At 49.8% G+C, this 16,065-nt stretch overlaps 4 protein-coding genes across 4 annotated transcripts; 1 reads left to right on the top strand and 3 right to left on the bottom strand.

Moving 5' to 3' along the window:
• Positions 1–4,114: 4,114 nt before the first annotated feature.
• AURANDRAFT_33112 (hypothetical protein) lies at positions 4,115–4,396 on the bottom strand (the record flags this gene model as incomplete). The annotated part of the gene is made up of 1 exon (XM_009042950.1): positions 4,115–4,396. A coding segment is annotated over one exon (282 nt), but the record flags the coding sequence as incomplete, so codon positions are not given.
• Positions 4,397–5,934: 1,538 nt separating this feature from the next.
• Positions 5,935–9,043, bottom strand: AURANDRAFT_5813 (hypothetical protein; the record flags this gene model as incomplete). Its single annotated transcript, XM_009042949.1, has 3 exons — positions 5,935–6,002; positions 8,470–8,521; positions 8,735–9,043. Coding segments are annotated over 3 exons (429 nt in total), but the record flags the coding sequence as incomplete, so codon positions are not given.
• Positions 9,044–10,825: 1,782 nt separating this feature from the next.
• On the top strand, positions 10,826–11,819 carry AURANDRAFT_67495 (hypothetical protein; the record flags this gene model as incomplete). The annotated part of the gene is made up of 4 exons (XM_009042981.1): positions 10,826–10,938; positions 11,184–11,250; positions 11,424–11,598; positions 11,698–11,819. 4 exons carry the CDS (start codon positions 10,826–10,828, stop codon positions 11,817–11,819), a joined length of 477 nt encoding a protein of 158 aa, XP_009041229.1.
• A 2,531-nt stretch (positions 11,820–14,350) lies between these two features.
• AURANDRAFT_5943 (hypothetical protein) lies at positions 14,351–14,935 on the bottom strand (the record flags this gene model as incomplete). The annotated part of the gene is made up of 2 exons (XM_009042948.1): positions 14,351–14,719; positions 14,741–14,935. Coding segments are annotated over 2 exons (564 nt in total), but the record flags the coding sequence as incomplete, so codon positions are not given.
• Between the last annotated feature and the right edge of the window lie 1,130 nt (positions 14,936–16,065).

Here is a 16,065-nt window from a genome sequence, read left to right as displayed (position 1 = left end):
CCGAGGGCAGGTTCGAATGTAGGCGCGAGTCCTCGCCAGTGTCTGAGCGGATGTATTATCTTTTATCATTGACGGATGCATCATCAAAAGCAGCCGCCAACAGTGGTACTAGCGCACCAACTGTTGGATGATCAAACAGAAGGGTCGCTTCCAGTTTTGTCCCGAATTTGGTGCTCAATGTTCACTGCAGTTCACTTGCTCCAAGGGAGTCGATTCCAGCGGCCATCAGTGGATCATCAGACTTGATCTTGGTACCCAACACCTCCAATATGCAGGTGTCGACAGTCTCGTAGAGTTGAACGCAATCTACTTGAGGCCTGATTTTCTCCCAAGAAGCGAAAAGGGCCGGTGACACCAACATCGACACGATGTCGCCAACCGACGGGTGATCAAACACAAGCGACGCTTCTAGTTCCGTGCCGAGCTAGTCACTCAAGGCGTGCTACAACTCCATCGCTCCGAGGGAGTCAATTCCAGCAGCCATCAGTGGAGCATCAAACTCGATCTTGGTGCCCAACGTTTCCAAAATGCAGATATTTACACATGACTCAACTGCCTTTCTGTTCGCGCGCGTAATGGCAAATTGTGTCCTGATGGCGAAGGATGGCACGGTCTTGGACCCGCCTAGAAGCTCGAGGGGTCTTAACTTTAATGCGACCCTACTGGAAAACGACTCAAGCATGCACAACACCTCCTGAGCAGAATGTGCAGTGTTGTTGATGCACTCACTCTAATCCCTCTTAGTTTTGTGCAACTTCGAGCTTGGACGAGAAACTTAAATTCAAGCTATGCCCTTAGCGTGGCCGACAGTATTCACGACACCATCGACAATGCCCATTTGCCATGCAGCCTTGGCAGTGATTGTAGGATCTTCGATAAACATGACCATTGCTTCCGACCATCCGGCCACAAGAGGCAAGGAACGGCTCAGCATAAATAAGGGGTTCATTCCGCGAGGGAGGTTGCCAAAGTTGAACATTGCCTTGCCCGAACAAACGCGGCACTGTGCTGCCAGGGCAAGGGCGACCCCGCCACCGATGAGCTTACCATGCACTGCCCCAATTGTTGCGACAGCAAGCTTCCTCAGGCGGATGGCGACTTCGCTGTTGATGCTCATTTTCTTTAGGGGTTCGTGAATCGAAATACCCTGGTGGTCCATGCCGTTTTTCTCGAGCCGTCCACCCGTGCAGAAGTGTGCGCCGACTCCTTGCAAGACCACTGCACACAGTTGTCACTACGCTGTTACTTTATCTGCAGAGATGAAGCACTACTTCAAATCCGACATGAGTTCGAGACTTTCCCCGTTGAAATGAGCAGGGTCGTTCAATTCGACAAGGCAAGCCGAGTGAGCTGAGAAATGCAGGCGACTGAGTCGCATTCGTTGGTCGTCTGATGTCACCCTGGATAGGACTCTGGCAGCAACCAGGACGACTTCAGCTATCGACAAGGAGCGGAAGTATTCCTTCATGTTGATGTGTGCCATGGCATTTTTCTTGGAGCATAGCATATTGGTGCTAAATGCTGCTGTATGCCAATCCGTGGTGCGAGTGCCTTACGTTTCTACAATCAACAGGTCTGACGCCAATATTAGTGGCCCAATCTCCGACTTTCTGTCCGCTAGGAGAACGAGTGTCGTCGGCAATCAGCAACAACAGAGAGCACGAGCAAGTGTTTGTAAAAAGGCGGGGTTGTTTTCTCATAAACCAATATCGCAGCACACCAAGTGCTGATGAGAGTTGGGCTACAGGTGGCGCACAATCATATCAATGCTTGAGATGCCAAGTCCAGCCAAGTAAAACCGCAGGAGGTTGTGCGTGTGCATTTCTTCGACCAGCGTCTGAAGTTATCGCCTTGCTAATTTGAATGCTTTTCAAACTCGGAGGCCGGGGATACAGGTCACCAGATCCGCGGTCGATAAAAGGGGTATTTGCATTGGCTTTGCGATCTCTGTACTTCCACTAGACAGAAGGCCTGGTACGTTTCCGAGATGAGCATCAGATAAGATATCTGCTACTGATGTTTCAACACGTCATATTTGAACAGAAGTTTGAAGACTAAAGTAATTTCATCCACTTGATCTGAAAAGTGTCGCTAGATCCCATCATGTGCGGATCTCCTGCGAGGTGAAGGGGGACATGTTGCGTCAAGTGATAAGCATTTTCTCTGATGAGAAGCTTGGTTGATATTCCTCGCATCAAGAGGCATCTGCGTTATCGCAACTTGCCAATCTGGAGCTGGGTCGTAGCAGCATAGTGGTGTTTCAGGCCCCAGCGCGAGGAGCCAGGGTCACAGTGTATGCGAGGGTAAGTGCATGTTAATGAGCCCTGGAGGAAATATCGTGAAATGCTGAAATGACGCCTGTGCCGAGTAGGTCTGCGGTCTCTGCTTTAGTGGGTTCGAAACTGTGAGCGTGCTCAGCTGTCCTTGCTCTGTGCGCTTGAGTTTCGCGAGTCCTCCAGTCAGCATCTAACATCCAATTGGACAGGTGCAAACACGATCCACGCAAAATACCAAGCAGGGGAGCTCACAGGTCTGCGAGAGTATTTCAAATGAATCATGATGCGCGCTACTGTAAGGCCGCGCTCCGCAGTCGCAAAATTGCATCAGCATGAAAACCCAAGCGCGCTCCTTGAGTCTCGGAACCCATCCACAGCACCATGGCATGGGTCCCATCGACCCCTTTGCTCTGAAGGTTGTACATCTACTCAGCGGAGCAAGAGCCTTTGTCCACCATCATCTCCCCAACCCCTGCCAGAGGAAACCTAAACCGAAGTGGTTGCGTAATGTGCATCGATGAATTGGTGGTCATGACTCCAAGGCGATACATCGGAACCTGCTAGCCCATGGCGAACTCCAGGGAGTCTCCCCGGATGTTGCCCTTCGAGACCTTCGACTCTGGAAGCAGATCTAGACACAAAAGTAAGTTATGCTCTTCCTCAATCGAAGTAACAATGTCGACCAGCCCGCTCCTCTATGCTGTGGCCGCATCAAGCTCCTCTAGAAGTAACACCCACCGCCAAATGAGGTGAGTTCTAGCACGTCTACGAAGCGCCAGGGGAATGATACCATAGCGTTGATGGCGCGTTAGAGCAAAGGAAACTTTGGATTCGGATGTCGCAAGCACAAGGTCTGCGACCGCCAGGATGAGTAAGTGCCCTCCTGATGTTTGCCCATGACTCGCAAATACCACTGGGTAACCACTGCGATGGACAACCTCACCAAAGAAGCCTCTCTCTGCTATGGCGCTTTCGACGCCACAACCCCCCGCGGTTGCAAATACAAAAGCGATGATTCGATGCGGATCAAGGGCTGGTATGAGCTCCGCAAGCAGCTAGTCGGTCACGGAGTCGTTCATCAACTCAATGCAGACGACACGAGAAAATTCATGCGAGTCTACCTTCAGCAAAGTTGCCGCAGAATACGCTTCATAAGTACGGACACCTATCAAACTGACACTCTCAAGGTAAAAGGCTGCATCCTAACGGCCCTTGTAATGTGACGGTTGGTATCCGAATCATCCATGAGTCATCTCGAAAGTGTTAACAAAGAATAAGGCGTTCTCTATCGATCTCTACCGTCGACTGCAGAGACTAGCAAGCACATCTGAAGTGTGCAAGGGCGTAGCAGAAGCCTCAAGTCCATACATACTAGCGGCGCAGCCGGATCCATACGACATGCACAGAATATGTTGGCTAGCAAGGCTATCACGAGACGTCAGAGCCAGTGATAGTAGACTAGCATAGAGCGGACACGTGTAGGTGGTGGCGTTTTGGGCACTAATGGCAATGCCAGCCTCAACATGGTCCTGGAACAATCCCTCGTGTTGAGCTTTGGTGAGTTTACCATACATCGCTTCACACATGAGCCTCAGGTTCCTCTTGGAGTGATAAGGAGCGTTATTGTGGTACACTACGAGGTTTGACATCAACAGTAGGTCAGTTGATCCTTTTATGGCACTGAACTGACTCTGGCACCACATCATTGCCTCCTCATATTGACCTGTTGCGATGATTATGTCCATAATCGCGTCATTTGTGTGCCAACCAACAGGCCGATAAAAGTCCCACGAGTGCTTGATAAAGGTTGTGCGCTCTCGCTGAAGCGATAAGGGTGCCTAAGCAGCCGCGGCAAGAGATATCGAGGACGCTCCGATGCCAGAGATATAAGCGGGATCCGGATGGACCGCCGGGTCGGAGCAGACCACAACAGCATATGCGCCATCATAGGCTCGGCTCTGAATCCAGTTTGTGGTGTTGAATAACGCATTGGTCCCGCCATAGCAGGCGTTGAATGTGTCGACCCCTTCAACACCATGGTTATCATCAGCTTCAAAGAATGACATCAAAAAAGATTTGGTGGACTTGCCGCGATCTACCGCACTCTCCGTGCCAACCTCGAGGCGCCCAATCTCCTTACAGGCTAGCTCGCTTTGTCGAAGTAGTCAACTAAGGCTCGATAATGCCAGCGAAACGGTGTCTTCATTGTCGCTCAGAAAAGTTATGTTTTCCTGTCCACGCCCAATCGTATATCTGCCGGGACTGATGTGGAATGCTTCTGCGTTGGAAGCTCAGAAAGCCAAGGCTGGAGCGTAATAGGACAGGGCGGCGATGCCACCAGACGCATGTTTGAGGGTCATATTTCCATCGATTCTCGGAGGCAATGAGGCGCTGCGTCGCTACATGTGGATCCCACTTGCCATGACACTATTATCCTGGGACGATGCGTCTGCGACAAAGAATCGCGGAGCCTAATCCGAGAGCGTTGCACCGTATAGATAAGTCGACCGCGCACCGTGTTACGCATCTGACATCATATTGATTGCGAGTATGTCTTTTGGAGTCCCAACTTCACCGTCATTCAGGAGAGCAGCCAGTGATAATAGGAAAAATCAAGAAGATAGTTGATGGCACTTTTCGCTACTTGGGAGCTACAACACAACCTGACCATGACCGCAAAGAATAAGCACTCCAAGCGTCTAGGTGCTCGTGAAATGTTTATCCGAATTTGCTAGTTCAAAAAGGGGCTTCTGAACTGGAGCATGATGGTGGTCATGTATTCTACCGCACGCGATCACTGTTGGCACAGGACGCTGTGTGAGAACAGTCCAATCATTTGTTTACAGGTCTAGACTACAACCAAGCAGGCTGTCGTGAGTGTGTGATACGAGGTTGAAGCGAATTTCACGAAGACATTGCTAGTCCGAAGTGAGCACGAGCGGCATGAGAATCACGTAGACGCACATCATTCTTGACCCTTCTGCTTCATTCTGTAGTAAATGAGTACTCGCGGACTTGCTATTTGCTGAGCTCGAAATGAATGCCAGCCTCTTGCCAAACCGCACCTGTTGTTCAGTACGATACAGACATATAATCACTCTAGACGCAACACATTGGCCAAGATGCCCTTAGCAAACGAATGCCCCGTGCGCGATGGTCCCGCTGAACCCAAACGAACTCAGTCGGCCTGCGCGATGCCCCGATTCGTCTCTGTCTCGGGGTGTCAGCTCGCTAGGCAACTCGAAACTTGACGTTACGATTGAAGATAGGTGCGAGTTTAACCTGGGCCGAAAACTGAGCAGATGACAGTAAATTCACATGTGAAGGAGAACTGATTCAGCTGCGCATTGACCGAGATCATGGACATCCTAAGAGGCACCAGTACAAGCGCAGCGAGACCCGCAGCAGCCGCGGAGGCCTCCAGGTGACCCATGTTGGACTTCAGAGAGGCGCATTAAACTCGACGCATGCTCTCATTTCCAGGTTTACACAGCGCCCCAATTGCAGCCCCGACCTGCGAACGAGCGTCGTTTGATGAATGCTCAAGATTCAGAGAGCCACAAGCCTCAATCGGATCCCCGAGGGCTGTACCCGTGCCGTGCGCTTCCAGCCCTGGAGCGAGAGTATTATCATCTTGGACTGATTCAATTAGTCACCTTTGCGACAAGCCATTTGGTGCAGTCAGGCTTGCACTCGGACCATCTTGCTGCACTGCCGAGCCAAGGACTACGACTTCAGGGGTGAGTGAGGGCTGTGGTGAAAGCAAAAAAGCTCCGCAGCCTTCGCCGCGGCAGTATCCGTCAGCGCGGCGATCGAACGTGTGGCATCACCCACACAGCGAAGTCATCCCGCCGAACGACACCAGCACACTAGTGGCCTCACCTAGGACCTTGGTTCCTGCACAAATACCATGTCAGAAATTTCTGTCACACTCGATGGTTACGACGCATATGTGCAATGCTGCCAGCGAAGATGCACATGAAGTGTCGACTGAATAGCATGGGCCAACAAGCCCTAGTGTGTAGGACAGTCGACCCGAGGTGGTGGAGAGGGCCCCACTGCTTGCAGAGAACCCAGCCTCTTTGCAACCTTAGAATCCGCTTGGCTCGACGCCAACAAAGACGCCAACATCTGAATAGACTAGGATATCTCGGAACACTTCTCTCTCTGGAATAATATTCGGATGACCTCATTGCAACGCGCTGTACCCAGCTTGTAGAACAAGCTTTTGCTGTGGATCCATCACTTTTGCTTCACGGGAAGGGACTCCAAAAGCACCCGTATCAAGTCCAGACTAGTTGGGGCTCATGAACGATCCATACGTCGCAGCGACTTCAAACACTTTTGTTACCCATCGTGCAGCCGGGACGGTTGAATTCGTAGCATGCGCACAGATTGACAGCAGGCACAATGGAGAATCAAAGCCCAGCGACCCTGCTAGCTGGTAGCTTTTTGATAGGATCGCCACTTGTATGCTAGTTTGCTCAAGTGGCGGCATGCACGACACACATGAAAGGCCTGCGTGTCCAAAACACACCAGCGTTTGCATCCCATAGAGTTTGTGATCAAACTCAGACGACATCAAGGCCGTCACAGAGTCTAGTGTGGGGTGGCTGAAAAGTATGGTCGCTGGTATCTCTAGTCAAGTCTCCACGCAGAGCGCTCGGGTGAGCTCGATCACAGAGATGGAATCGAGCCCAACAGACATCAGCGGAGTACTCGGACCAATAGACGTACCGACTACTCAACACACGATGGATCATACCATCCTAGCGCTGACACAATTCGAGCTTGGCACGAACGTTGCAAGATCAGTTTAAATGTTGTGATGATCCTTGGCATGCTAGAGGGATAAGTGGTACTCTTCGAGCCTTAAGATCCCACAATGTGCAAACACTGCAACGATTGGAATCATGAGAATAACACTAATCAGAGAACCTACGCTGTCACAGCAGCGATTGTAAACTAGCTGTGATATCTTGATCGAATCCTTCCCAGATTATCTGTCCATTAGCATGTCTTCAGAATCGGCTGTAGTGTTGCTCGAGTCTCTGTATGGATGGCCTCCTGACGACACGATTTATGAACAACAGATGATCATCTTCTGACACGAAGACTAGCTTTGGATGCATCTCAGAGTCCAAAACGGTGATCAAAACGGCAATCTTGGGTTTAATAGACACAGGAATACAAACACGAGATCCAGAGTTTCACACGGAACTAGTATTTTGTTTCTTAGCGTGAGTGATTACAAGTGTTTGGGAGTCTCAATAGATACACGCAGGTAGCAAAATCATGAATATCAAATGAACGTTTATGTGAGAAAATTGCACAAGTAGTTCATTTCGCCAATGACCAAAATAACCCGATGCTCCTTCAGCGTGCCCTACTCCTCTTGAAATGTAACCATCTCGGTGTGCGGTTATCACTGCTCTTCAGCGAGGTTTGAGGGAGAGCCTGTGTCCTCCGTCGAGGATTGCGGGCCAACTATCGTGCTTAGGCGCGCCTTGACTTCTTGAGATAGTCCTGTGGCTGATGAAATCAATCAGCTAAAAAATGGCCGACGAAGACTCGTGGCACTAAAATTTGTCAAGCACACTCATAGCTAGACAGTTCGAGTGTTAACCTGCACTACTCAGTGAGTGCTGCCGCAGATACTCGTGTTATACCACCATCACAAATCAGCGTTGCATAATAAACAAAACTTTGTGAGACCTCGTTGGCCCATGACTGGAAATTGGAGCTTGGAGAGCCTCAGCTGGTTGAAACCTGCTGGCTGTTAAGCACGGAAATGTGATAGTGCTCGTGGCTTTTTTTGCCGTATGCCAAAAGAATATCAAAAGGCCCCGTGCGCGATGGTCCCGCTGAACCCAAACGAACTCAGTCGGCCTGCGCGATGCCCCGATTCGTCTCTGTCTCGGGGTGCCAGCTCGCTAGGCAACTCGAATCTTGACGTTACGATTGAAGATAGGTGCGAGTTTAACCTGGGCCGAAAACTGAGAGCAGATGACAGTAAATTCACATGTGAAGGAGAGCTGATTCAGCTGCGCATTGGCCGAGATCATGAACATCCTAAGAGGCACCAGTACAAGCGCAGCGAGACCCGCAGCAGCCGCGGAGGCCTCCAGGTGACCCATGTTGGACTTCAGAGAGGCGCATTAAACTCGACGCATGCTCTCATTTCCAGGTTTACACAGCGCCCAAATCGCAGCGCCGACCTGCGAACGAGCGTCGTTTGATGAATGCTCAAGATTCAGAGAGCCACAAGCCTCAATCGGATCCCCGAGGGCTGTACCCGTGCCGTGTGCTTCCAGGGCACACGCAGGAGAACAATATCTCAGAACAGCCTAAATCAGTCACCTCTGGGATCACCCATTTGGTGCTGTTAGGCTCGCGCTCGGACCGTCCTACTGCACAGCAGAACCAAGGCGAGCCGCTCCAATTTCAGAGTCCATAACGAGTAGAAAGGTCCCACATCCCTCTCCTCGGCAGTATCCGTCTGCTCGACAATCGAATGTGTGACACCTGCCGAGATTAGAAAGCATGCCCAACACTGAAAAGGTCCGTGATACCACCTGTGCGAGCATCCCGACGCCCGTTGCTGCGGCTACAGTACACTCCTCGAGCTTCATACTCGACGCTGCCAAGTGCAGCGCAACAAGTGATGAAGAGCATGCTGTGTCCGAGGTCAAACACGGACCTGTGAGTCTTAACGTGTACGAGACACGACCAGACGCCACTGAAAGAGCCCCAGAAGTTGCCGAGTAGGTTGGGGGGGCTCCTAGGACAGTATCAGCGCCCACGCTCGGGAAAGCACCGCCAGCACCGAGAAAATATCCGACTGGCGTACTTCCGGGTGACAACTGGTGGCCATATGCGCCAATCATGAGGTAGCTTGTTTCGAGGATCACAAGCATTTAAGGGTCCATGCCCCGAGCTTCTACATTAGAAACTCCAAAAGCAGCTGCGTCTGATGAGAATTCGGTAAAACACCCGTATGACATTGACACAAGGCCACTCCACAACCTTTCCCAACGCACCAGGGGAACATGGGAATTCGTTACTCAAGCATTCGTCACGAGCTTTTTCAATCCAGAACCAATCTACGATGGCCCAGGCAGAATGAAGCTACAACCGAGGAGTCATGTCGCGCTAGTCGCTTCAGCGAAATGGTGTGCGGGCTAATCACTGAACAGCCCCACTTTGCTAGAAGCAACAAAATCCTTCGAAACAAAGCTCACTATTCCTCCGACGCTCGGGTGGTCGAACAGGAGCGTCTGCGGTAAAGCTGTCGCTAATCACCCTCGCAATGTTTTTGCTGCGAATGAGTTGAGAGAAGATACGATTAGTGGCGAGTGAACTCCTACAATTGTGCCACACGCGCTGGGAAGCAAAGCTGTGGTGGTCTCGAGTGTGATACAGTCGCCTGAAAACAATTCAGGAGATGAAAATACCTCACCGTGGCCTCTCTCGGTATCCTGGCTCTGGAAACACGCGTCTAAATAGCTAGCAATGGAACGCACTGATGGATAGTCGAAAAGCAGCGTTGATGGGAAGTCAGTATCAATACGCTATTCGATTTGCGTTAAAAATTCAGTGGCCCCGATAGAGTCGAGTCCAGTTGACATGAGTGGCGCGTCGGATGAGACTGCCGTGCTTGTCAGTTGGCTAAAACAATCGACAAACTCGCTGATTAGACTAAGTTTATTGGGTAGTTAAGAAATCCGGATTTTGGTTGGGTGCGTAGGGACAGGAAATGAGAGCTCCCGAGCGGAGGCCCTGTGAATGGAGTTTTTCAGCGGTGCTCAGGGAATCAAAGATCACGGGATGCGAGTCTAGGAACTCACAGAGCGCCCGTGTCTTGGAATTCACCTTATTCCACATAAAAGAATACTGAACGGACACACTATTTTACCGGCCAGGAGATCAAATTAATTCGCATTTGCATCGAGTCTCATAGCTTTCAAGCCAGGACCAGGATGAGGCAATGCCGGATAGAGATGCAATCATCATGGCGAGTCATTCAATGTAAGCTCCACAGTGCGTCCTATGATGTACAGAGGTGTCCGAGTAATCTCCAACTTTGAGATCCGGCAGAGGCAGGAAAACATTGGCGGCAATTCAAGGTCCCTAATCCACCCATTTTTGTATCCCCGTTCTCATGGAGAAGAGATTACTGAAGATGCACATACTCGACTAGGATGGAAGCATTTCGAACAATTCAGAAAACAACTATGCTCTAACATGACCTGTTCTCCATCAGTGGGACTCCCAATGACTTCTCGGTCCATTTCACAAAACACAAAGAGCCGCACTCTGGGGGTCTTTTAGTTGAAACTGCGTGCCACAAAATGCTGCAATGATTAAAGCTGCGCCCACAATCAGCCGCACAAGATACTCTTGAGCTGGCTTTAGAAGAGCAAATATCATGGCCTTCATTTGGACAAAGAATACGTGAAAGCATTCACCATCAAGGCTATCCTCAACTCTTAGCACATGTGCGCAAATTTGACTGCTATCGCCCGCGCACGCCTCTCGAGGGGTGATCAATGAACGCCCGTGCGACACGGTCTGTCGCTACCGACCCTGACTTCTTTCTTGTTGAGACCCCGGAGTCACTCATCGGCCTGCATGTGATTCATCTCAAACGAGAGACGATACTGTAAATCGTGATCGCAGATGAGAGGCAGTATAGCATAATTAATTTGGAAATTAGGCGGGAACAAATTTCCACAGAAGACACTTCCGGTGGCGTTTAGGGTAGAGCTGACACTCTGCATTGCACCCCCGCCTCTCTAAATTGAGAATGTACTTCCTCGTCGTGTGTATCACAATGTACATCAGCCTAGTAAGTGGCATGGTCGTAAAATTTACACAGAGGTAAACGCCGGCCCTGTTTCTCCACAGGCGCGTGGAATCTCGACATAAGCTACCCCGGGAAATAGGGTGCTACCGGCCACGACATGATCGGAAAGTGCGATGCCTCATCTTGAGAATACTTCCAAACAATACACCTTGTCCGACCTCAACTAAAAGTTCATGGTACTCTCTTGCAAAGGGTGTGCAAAGTAGGTATGATGGGAGTCGATATCTTTGATTTCGCTACCGCGGACAAGTCCTCTTTTGGTGGGATACAAAGAGAAGTAGACCGATGTGCCTCTCTGCCTAGCGGAGGCCAGGATTTCTCCATGGTCACAAACCGCATGGGCGATGATTCCACTCCACCCAAATGAGCTGACCCTCGCATGTCAACATTGTCTTAGTGCTGGTATCGCCAATGTATCGCAAGTCTACAATATTGAATTAGAATATAAGAACAGATGTGAAATCTGAGGGTTCACTTCGTGTAATTATACATTGCGACCAACATGGTATTCACGCAAGCCGATGAGAATCCTGAGAACACCAGATATTCCTGCAGTTGATTCCATGTGCCCGAGGTTCCCCTTGAGCGCGAGAATGACACATGCTTTGCTGGTGGAGATGACGGTCGCCACCGCACCGATTTCCACTGGATCACCCAAAAGTGTGCCTGTTCCGTGAGCCTCAACCATACCATCTAATAAAGTAGTCGTATCATCGATGGTGGTTCATAGCAAAAGTTACTGTGACAATCCATTTGGTGCTGTAAAGCTCGTGCTTTGCCCATTGTGGCGAGCAGCGGATCTCAACACACCTTGTGGTAATTCTGCTTCCTCGTTGGCCAGCATGACTCCGACGCACCCTTCACCACGAAGATAGCCATCAGCTCGAGAGTCAAACGTAAAACAGCGACCACAAATAGACGTCATCCCAGCGAAAGCAGGCGCAATATGAGCCGCTGGGTGCAGTATGGCATTGGGTCCGATAATTAACGAGTATTCGCACTCACTGTGTTACATGCAGCGACGCCCAACGTGAGTTGCAACCAAGCTTGAAGAGCAGGCTGTATCAAAGATCACACATGGTCCCCGAAGCGAAAGCACATAGGATAGGCGAGCCCCAGCCGCAGAGTAGCTGATACCCGTCATGTCAAACGGCCCTGGGACAGAAGGCAGCAATTATGCAGCATCCATGTTCATCATTCCAGTAAAGTTTCCTGTGCCCAGGTTGAGTAGTATTGAACGCGAAGAGCAAAATTAACTTAGGGTCTCATAGCCTACCTCAAGCAAGATTCGCTACTGTGGCTCTAATGATACTGCCTCAGCCGAGGCCATGGAAAACACGACATTGTCGAATTATGTAAAGTCACTATCCAAAAACGATCCATATTGAACACGCTAGTTTGCGCTAGTACCAAACCTTGACATATTGATCATATCAGAATTCCAGCGAGAAATGGGCACAATTCAACCTGTCACGCAGCCTCCCTGTAACAGACCCGAAATGCTGTGAGCCGGGATACGCTACGCTTTGCTGGCAACTGCTAAACGTCCGTAGTAATTGTTGTGCGTCCAGCCGTTCATATTTTCTCTCCACATGTGCTTTCCAGGTGATTGAATTCATAGGTCCCAGACGCATCAGCTGAGACTTCTGATACTCGGGTGGTCAAATAGTACCAGGGGCTGCATCTCGGTACTCAGCGACTCACTGATTGATTAAAAGAGCTCAGTGACAGCAATTGAATCCAGACCAGCTCCCATCAATGGCGCATCTTCTGGGATTTCTGTTCCAAGGATTTCCAAAATTGGGATTGCAACATTATATAGAATATTTTCTTTATCTCAACATTCTCAGCCTGAATTTAGCAGTAATAGTTTTTACACGGTCTTCTTCTGCATACATGCATGTTACGGAAGAGATGCTACCATGCCTGGGGAGCGTGGGGCATTTTTTTTCTGCCGAGGTCACCTCAGCAAGTCCTGATGTAGCATACTGATCAGAGTTTTTCAAACATCTAACACCGAGACTGAAAATAAAATTCTTGCGGCAGGATTCTGATTGGCCTTCGCCAGGGAAGAGTCGCGTGGTCTATACTGTCATCATCTAATCTGGATAGATAAAGACTCCAGGAATAGTTCTATTCACATCAGGCGGCGGCGGCTATATCTCAAAAAGATGAAACTTCTTGAACGTGAGAAAGTATTTGCCCTACTTTGTCCAGTCAGTTTGGCTGGAGCGTTCATGAGTGATCAGATGGCACACGATGCAGGCATCTTCATTTTTACATTCAAAGAGTCTTCTTACTTGACGTTTGGGTTGTGTCGTGACGAAGTGGAGGGTCACTAATTTACAATGAACATGATAGACACCCTTGACACCCTTGAAATATGTGTCTTTGAGCCTAGAGATTAATCCGTTCCGTCTATTTGACTCCCAAGTCTAGATTGGTGGAAGCTTCCGAGCACATTGCTCGAACGCGTAGGCTTAAAACCCTGCATGGAACCATGGCTGTCAATCATAAAAGCCCCGGTGTTTTGTCTCGTATATGACAAGGCGTATTGGGAGGAGGCAGACTGAGAGAATATGAAGGGGTTTACGAACTTAATATCTTTCAAAGTGTACCTGGAATCTATCACGGATTGACTGCATGCGCAAGCCTGTTCGATGAAGGCGACACCGGGGAAGACGTTGCTATCACCTAACACGTGGTCAGATAAACTCATTATGACCATTGCCGACAGAGGGCCTGTGAGTACCGCTGCGCTACAACATGAGTCGTGTCCATTTCCAGTACCAGTATGAAGTCACACATCCAATTTTTACCACCTAGTTGCTCGGCGGTATCCAGAACCATGTTGGCATTATGATCAATTTGTGCTAAGACGTATGTTGTCTCATGAAACAATGGTGAGTTGTGTGTGTGCGATGATGCCGGTGGCTCCAAAGGAGCTCACTCCACCCGATAGTCTACAAGTTGCCATGGTCAACTCTATCATCATGCGCAGATTTCTCCCGGAGATGAGATTTGGCATGCTATTGTTCAGCTACCGGAGTTGGGGATTTCATACCGCTGACTGGTACCTCAGGATGTAGCCGAGATTCAATAGGCCACTAGTGCCTGCAGTGCTTTCTGTGTGGCCCAGACTTCCCTTGACAGATGTGATCGAGATGAAGTGTAACACAAATACACTAGCCAGCGAGCTGATTTCCACTGGATCGCCAAGAGACGTACCAGTTCCGTGAGCTTCTACAAAGCATATTGCCGTTACTCCAACGCGACGCAGCAAGTGCCTTTGAGACGATCCGTTCAAGGCGGTGAACGTCGCACTTTGTCCATTGTGCAGGCAGCAAGATCCAAGATAAGCCAGTCCAGGTTCATCCTGAGCAGGTTCATCCTGAGTACGATATCTTGAATTAAACATGGCAACGTAGCCTTCTGCCCGCGAATAGCCATTCGCACGCTGGTCAAATGTGTGACATCGACCTTGCCTCGAAAGCATTCCAGCGATGGCAAACATCAAAAAAGCTCCGCTTGGGCTTAGAATCATGTTGCTACCTTGTGAAAGGGCCTTGGCGCACTCCTAAAATTAAGTCGATCATACTGCTATATGAGTGGCAACTAGGCTTGATGAACAGGCAGTGTCCATCGAGATACATGGACCGCGCATAGCAAACACAAATGACAAGCGCGCTCCAGCTGCCGAGATACCATTTCCAGTCATGTCGTATGGACCAGGAATTCGAGAAACACTTAGCAAATTGTCAGAATTCATCATACCAAGGAAAACCCCAATGTCATTGGCAGCTAGTCCACCGCGATCATAGCCCCCTTACAGTGCATGGTAACCGACTTGAAGCATCAGGTGCTGTTATGGGTCCATGGATGCTGCCTCTGCTGGTCGTATTCCAAAGCTGTGGTTGTCAAACGTCTGTGCATCATCTATGAGTGCAGCATATTAGATGTACTCCTTCCAGGCAGAATTCAACTTGCCTGTATCTGATGCCCATCGACCCTGGGGAATTGTTGTAACTGGAACCAAGCATCCATGCAGGCACCCAACCAAATCGACACCGTTATGAAGTAAAGCTGGCAAGCGGAGTGAGATTGTAACGATGCATATTCACTCACCTTGGTCTGTTTACAAACCAAGATGCGTACGAGCTTAGCAATGCGTAGTCTTCCACAGACGCATCTTGAATGATAAGTGCTCTGCCATCAAGGTAATGCTTGGGTAGTCTAAGACCGTTGTAGCTGGCAGCTCACTGCTTAGTTGATACCCAAGTCGATTGACAAGTTCCGCCACCGCAAGCGAATCCATGCCAGCATCCATGAGTGGGGCACTACGAGCAATATTGACAAATCCAAGCAGGCATGCAACAACCGAAGCAACAAGACCCTCTAGATGTTCAACGGTGCTGCCTGAGACCTCTTTGCGTATCGGAGTTAAGGCACATGCAGAAATTTTCCTGCAGGTAATGAAACCAATTTGTACACGTCGCGGCTCCTCGACGATGTTTTGAACGGACTCGGCATTTAGCAGGATTTCCGCCGCGGCAACCGAGAACGCGCGATCTAGACTGCTCCTTTGAGTCGGAGTGTAGAACTTAAGGTGGATATCATGCAGAACATGCTGCTCTGCAACGAGCATATTGGACAGCGACTTCTATACCATACCTGACGCAAGGGCGAGTTTCACATCAATGGAAGCATCCTCCACATACATTCTAGTTGCGAATTCATGGCCGACGACAGTGGGCAGTACCTTTGTTGCCCTCATAACTGGGCTCAGCCCATATGGAGCCAGACCAAGCCGGAAACTTGCAGACTAAGTCGCAACTCAGTAATCAACTGCAAGACCAAGTAACACTCCCCCACCAATTGATCAACCGTGCAGCAAGGAGATTGTCACCACGGGTAGACGCCGTA

Source organism: Aureococcus anophagefferens (genome assembly GCF_000186865.1).
Source record: "Aureococcus anophagefferens unplaced genomic scaffold AURANscaffold_40, whole genome shotgun sequence".
In the NCBI taxonomy this organism is placed as follows: Eukaryota; class Pelagophyceae; order Pelagomonadales; family Pelagomonadaceae; genus Aureococcus; species Aureococcus anophagefferens.
This window is presented reverse-complemented; position numbering and strand designations above follow the sequence as displayed.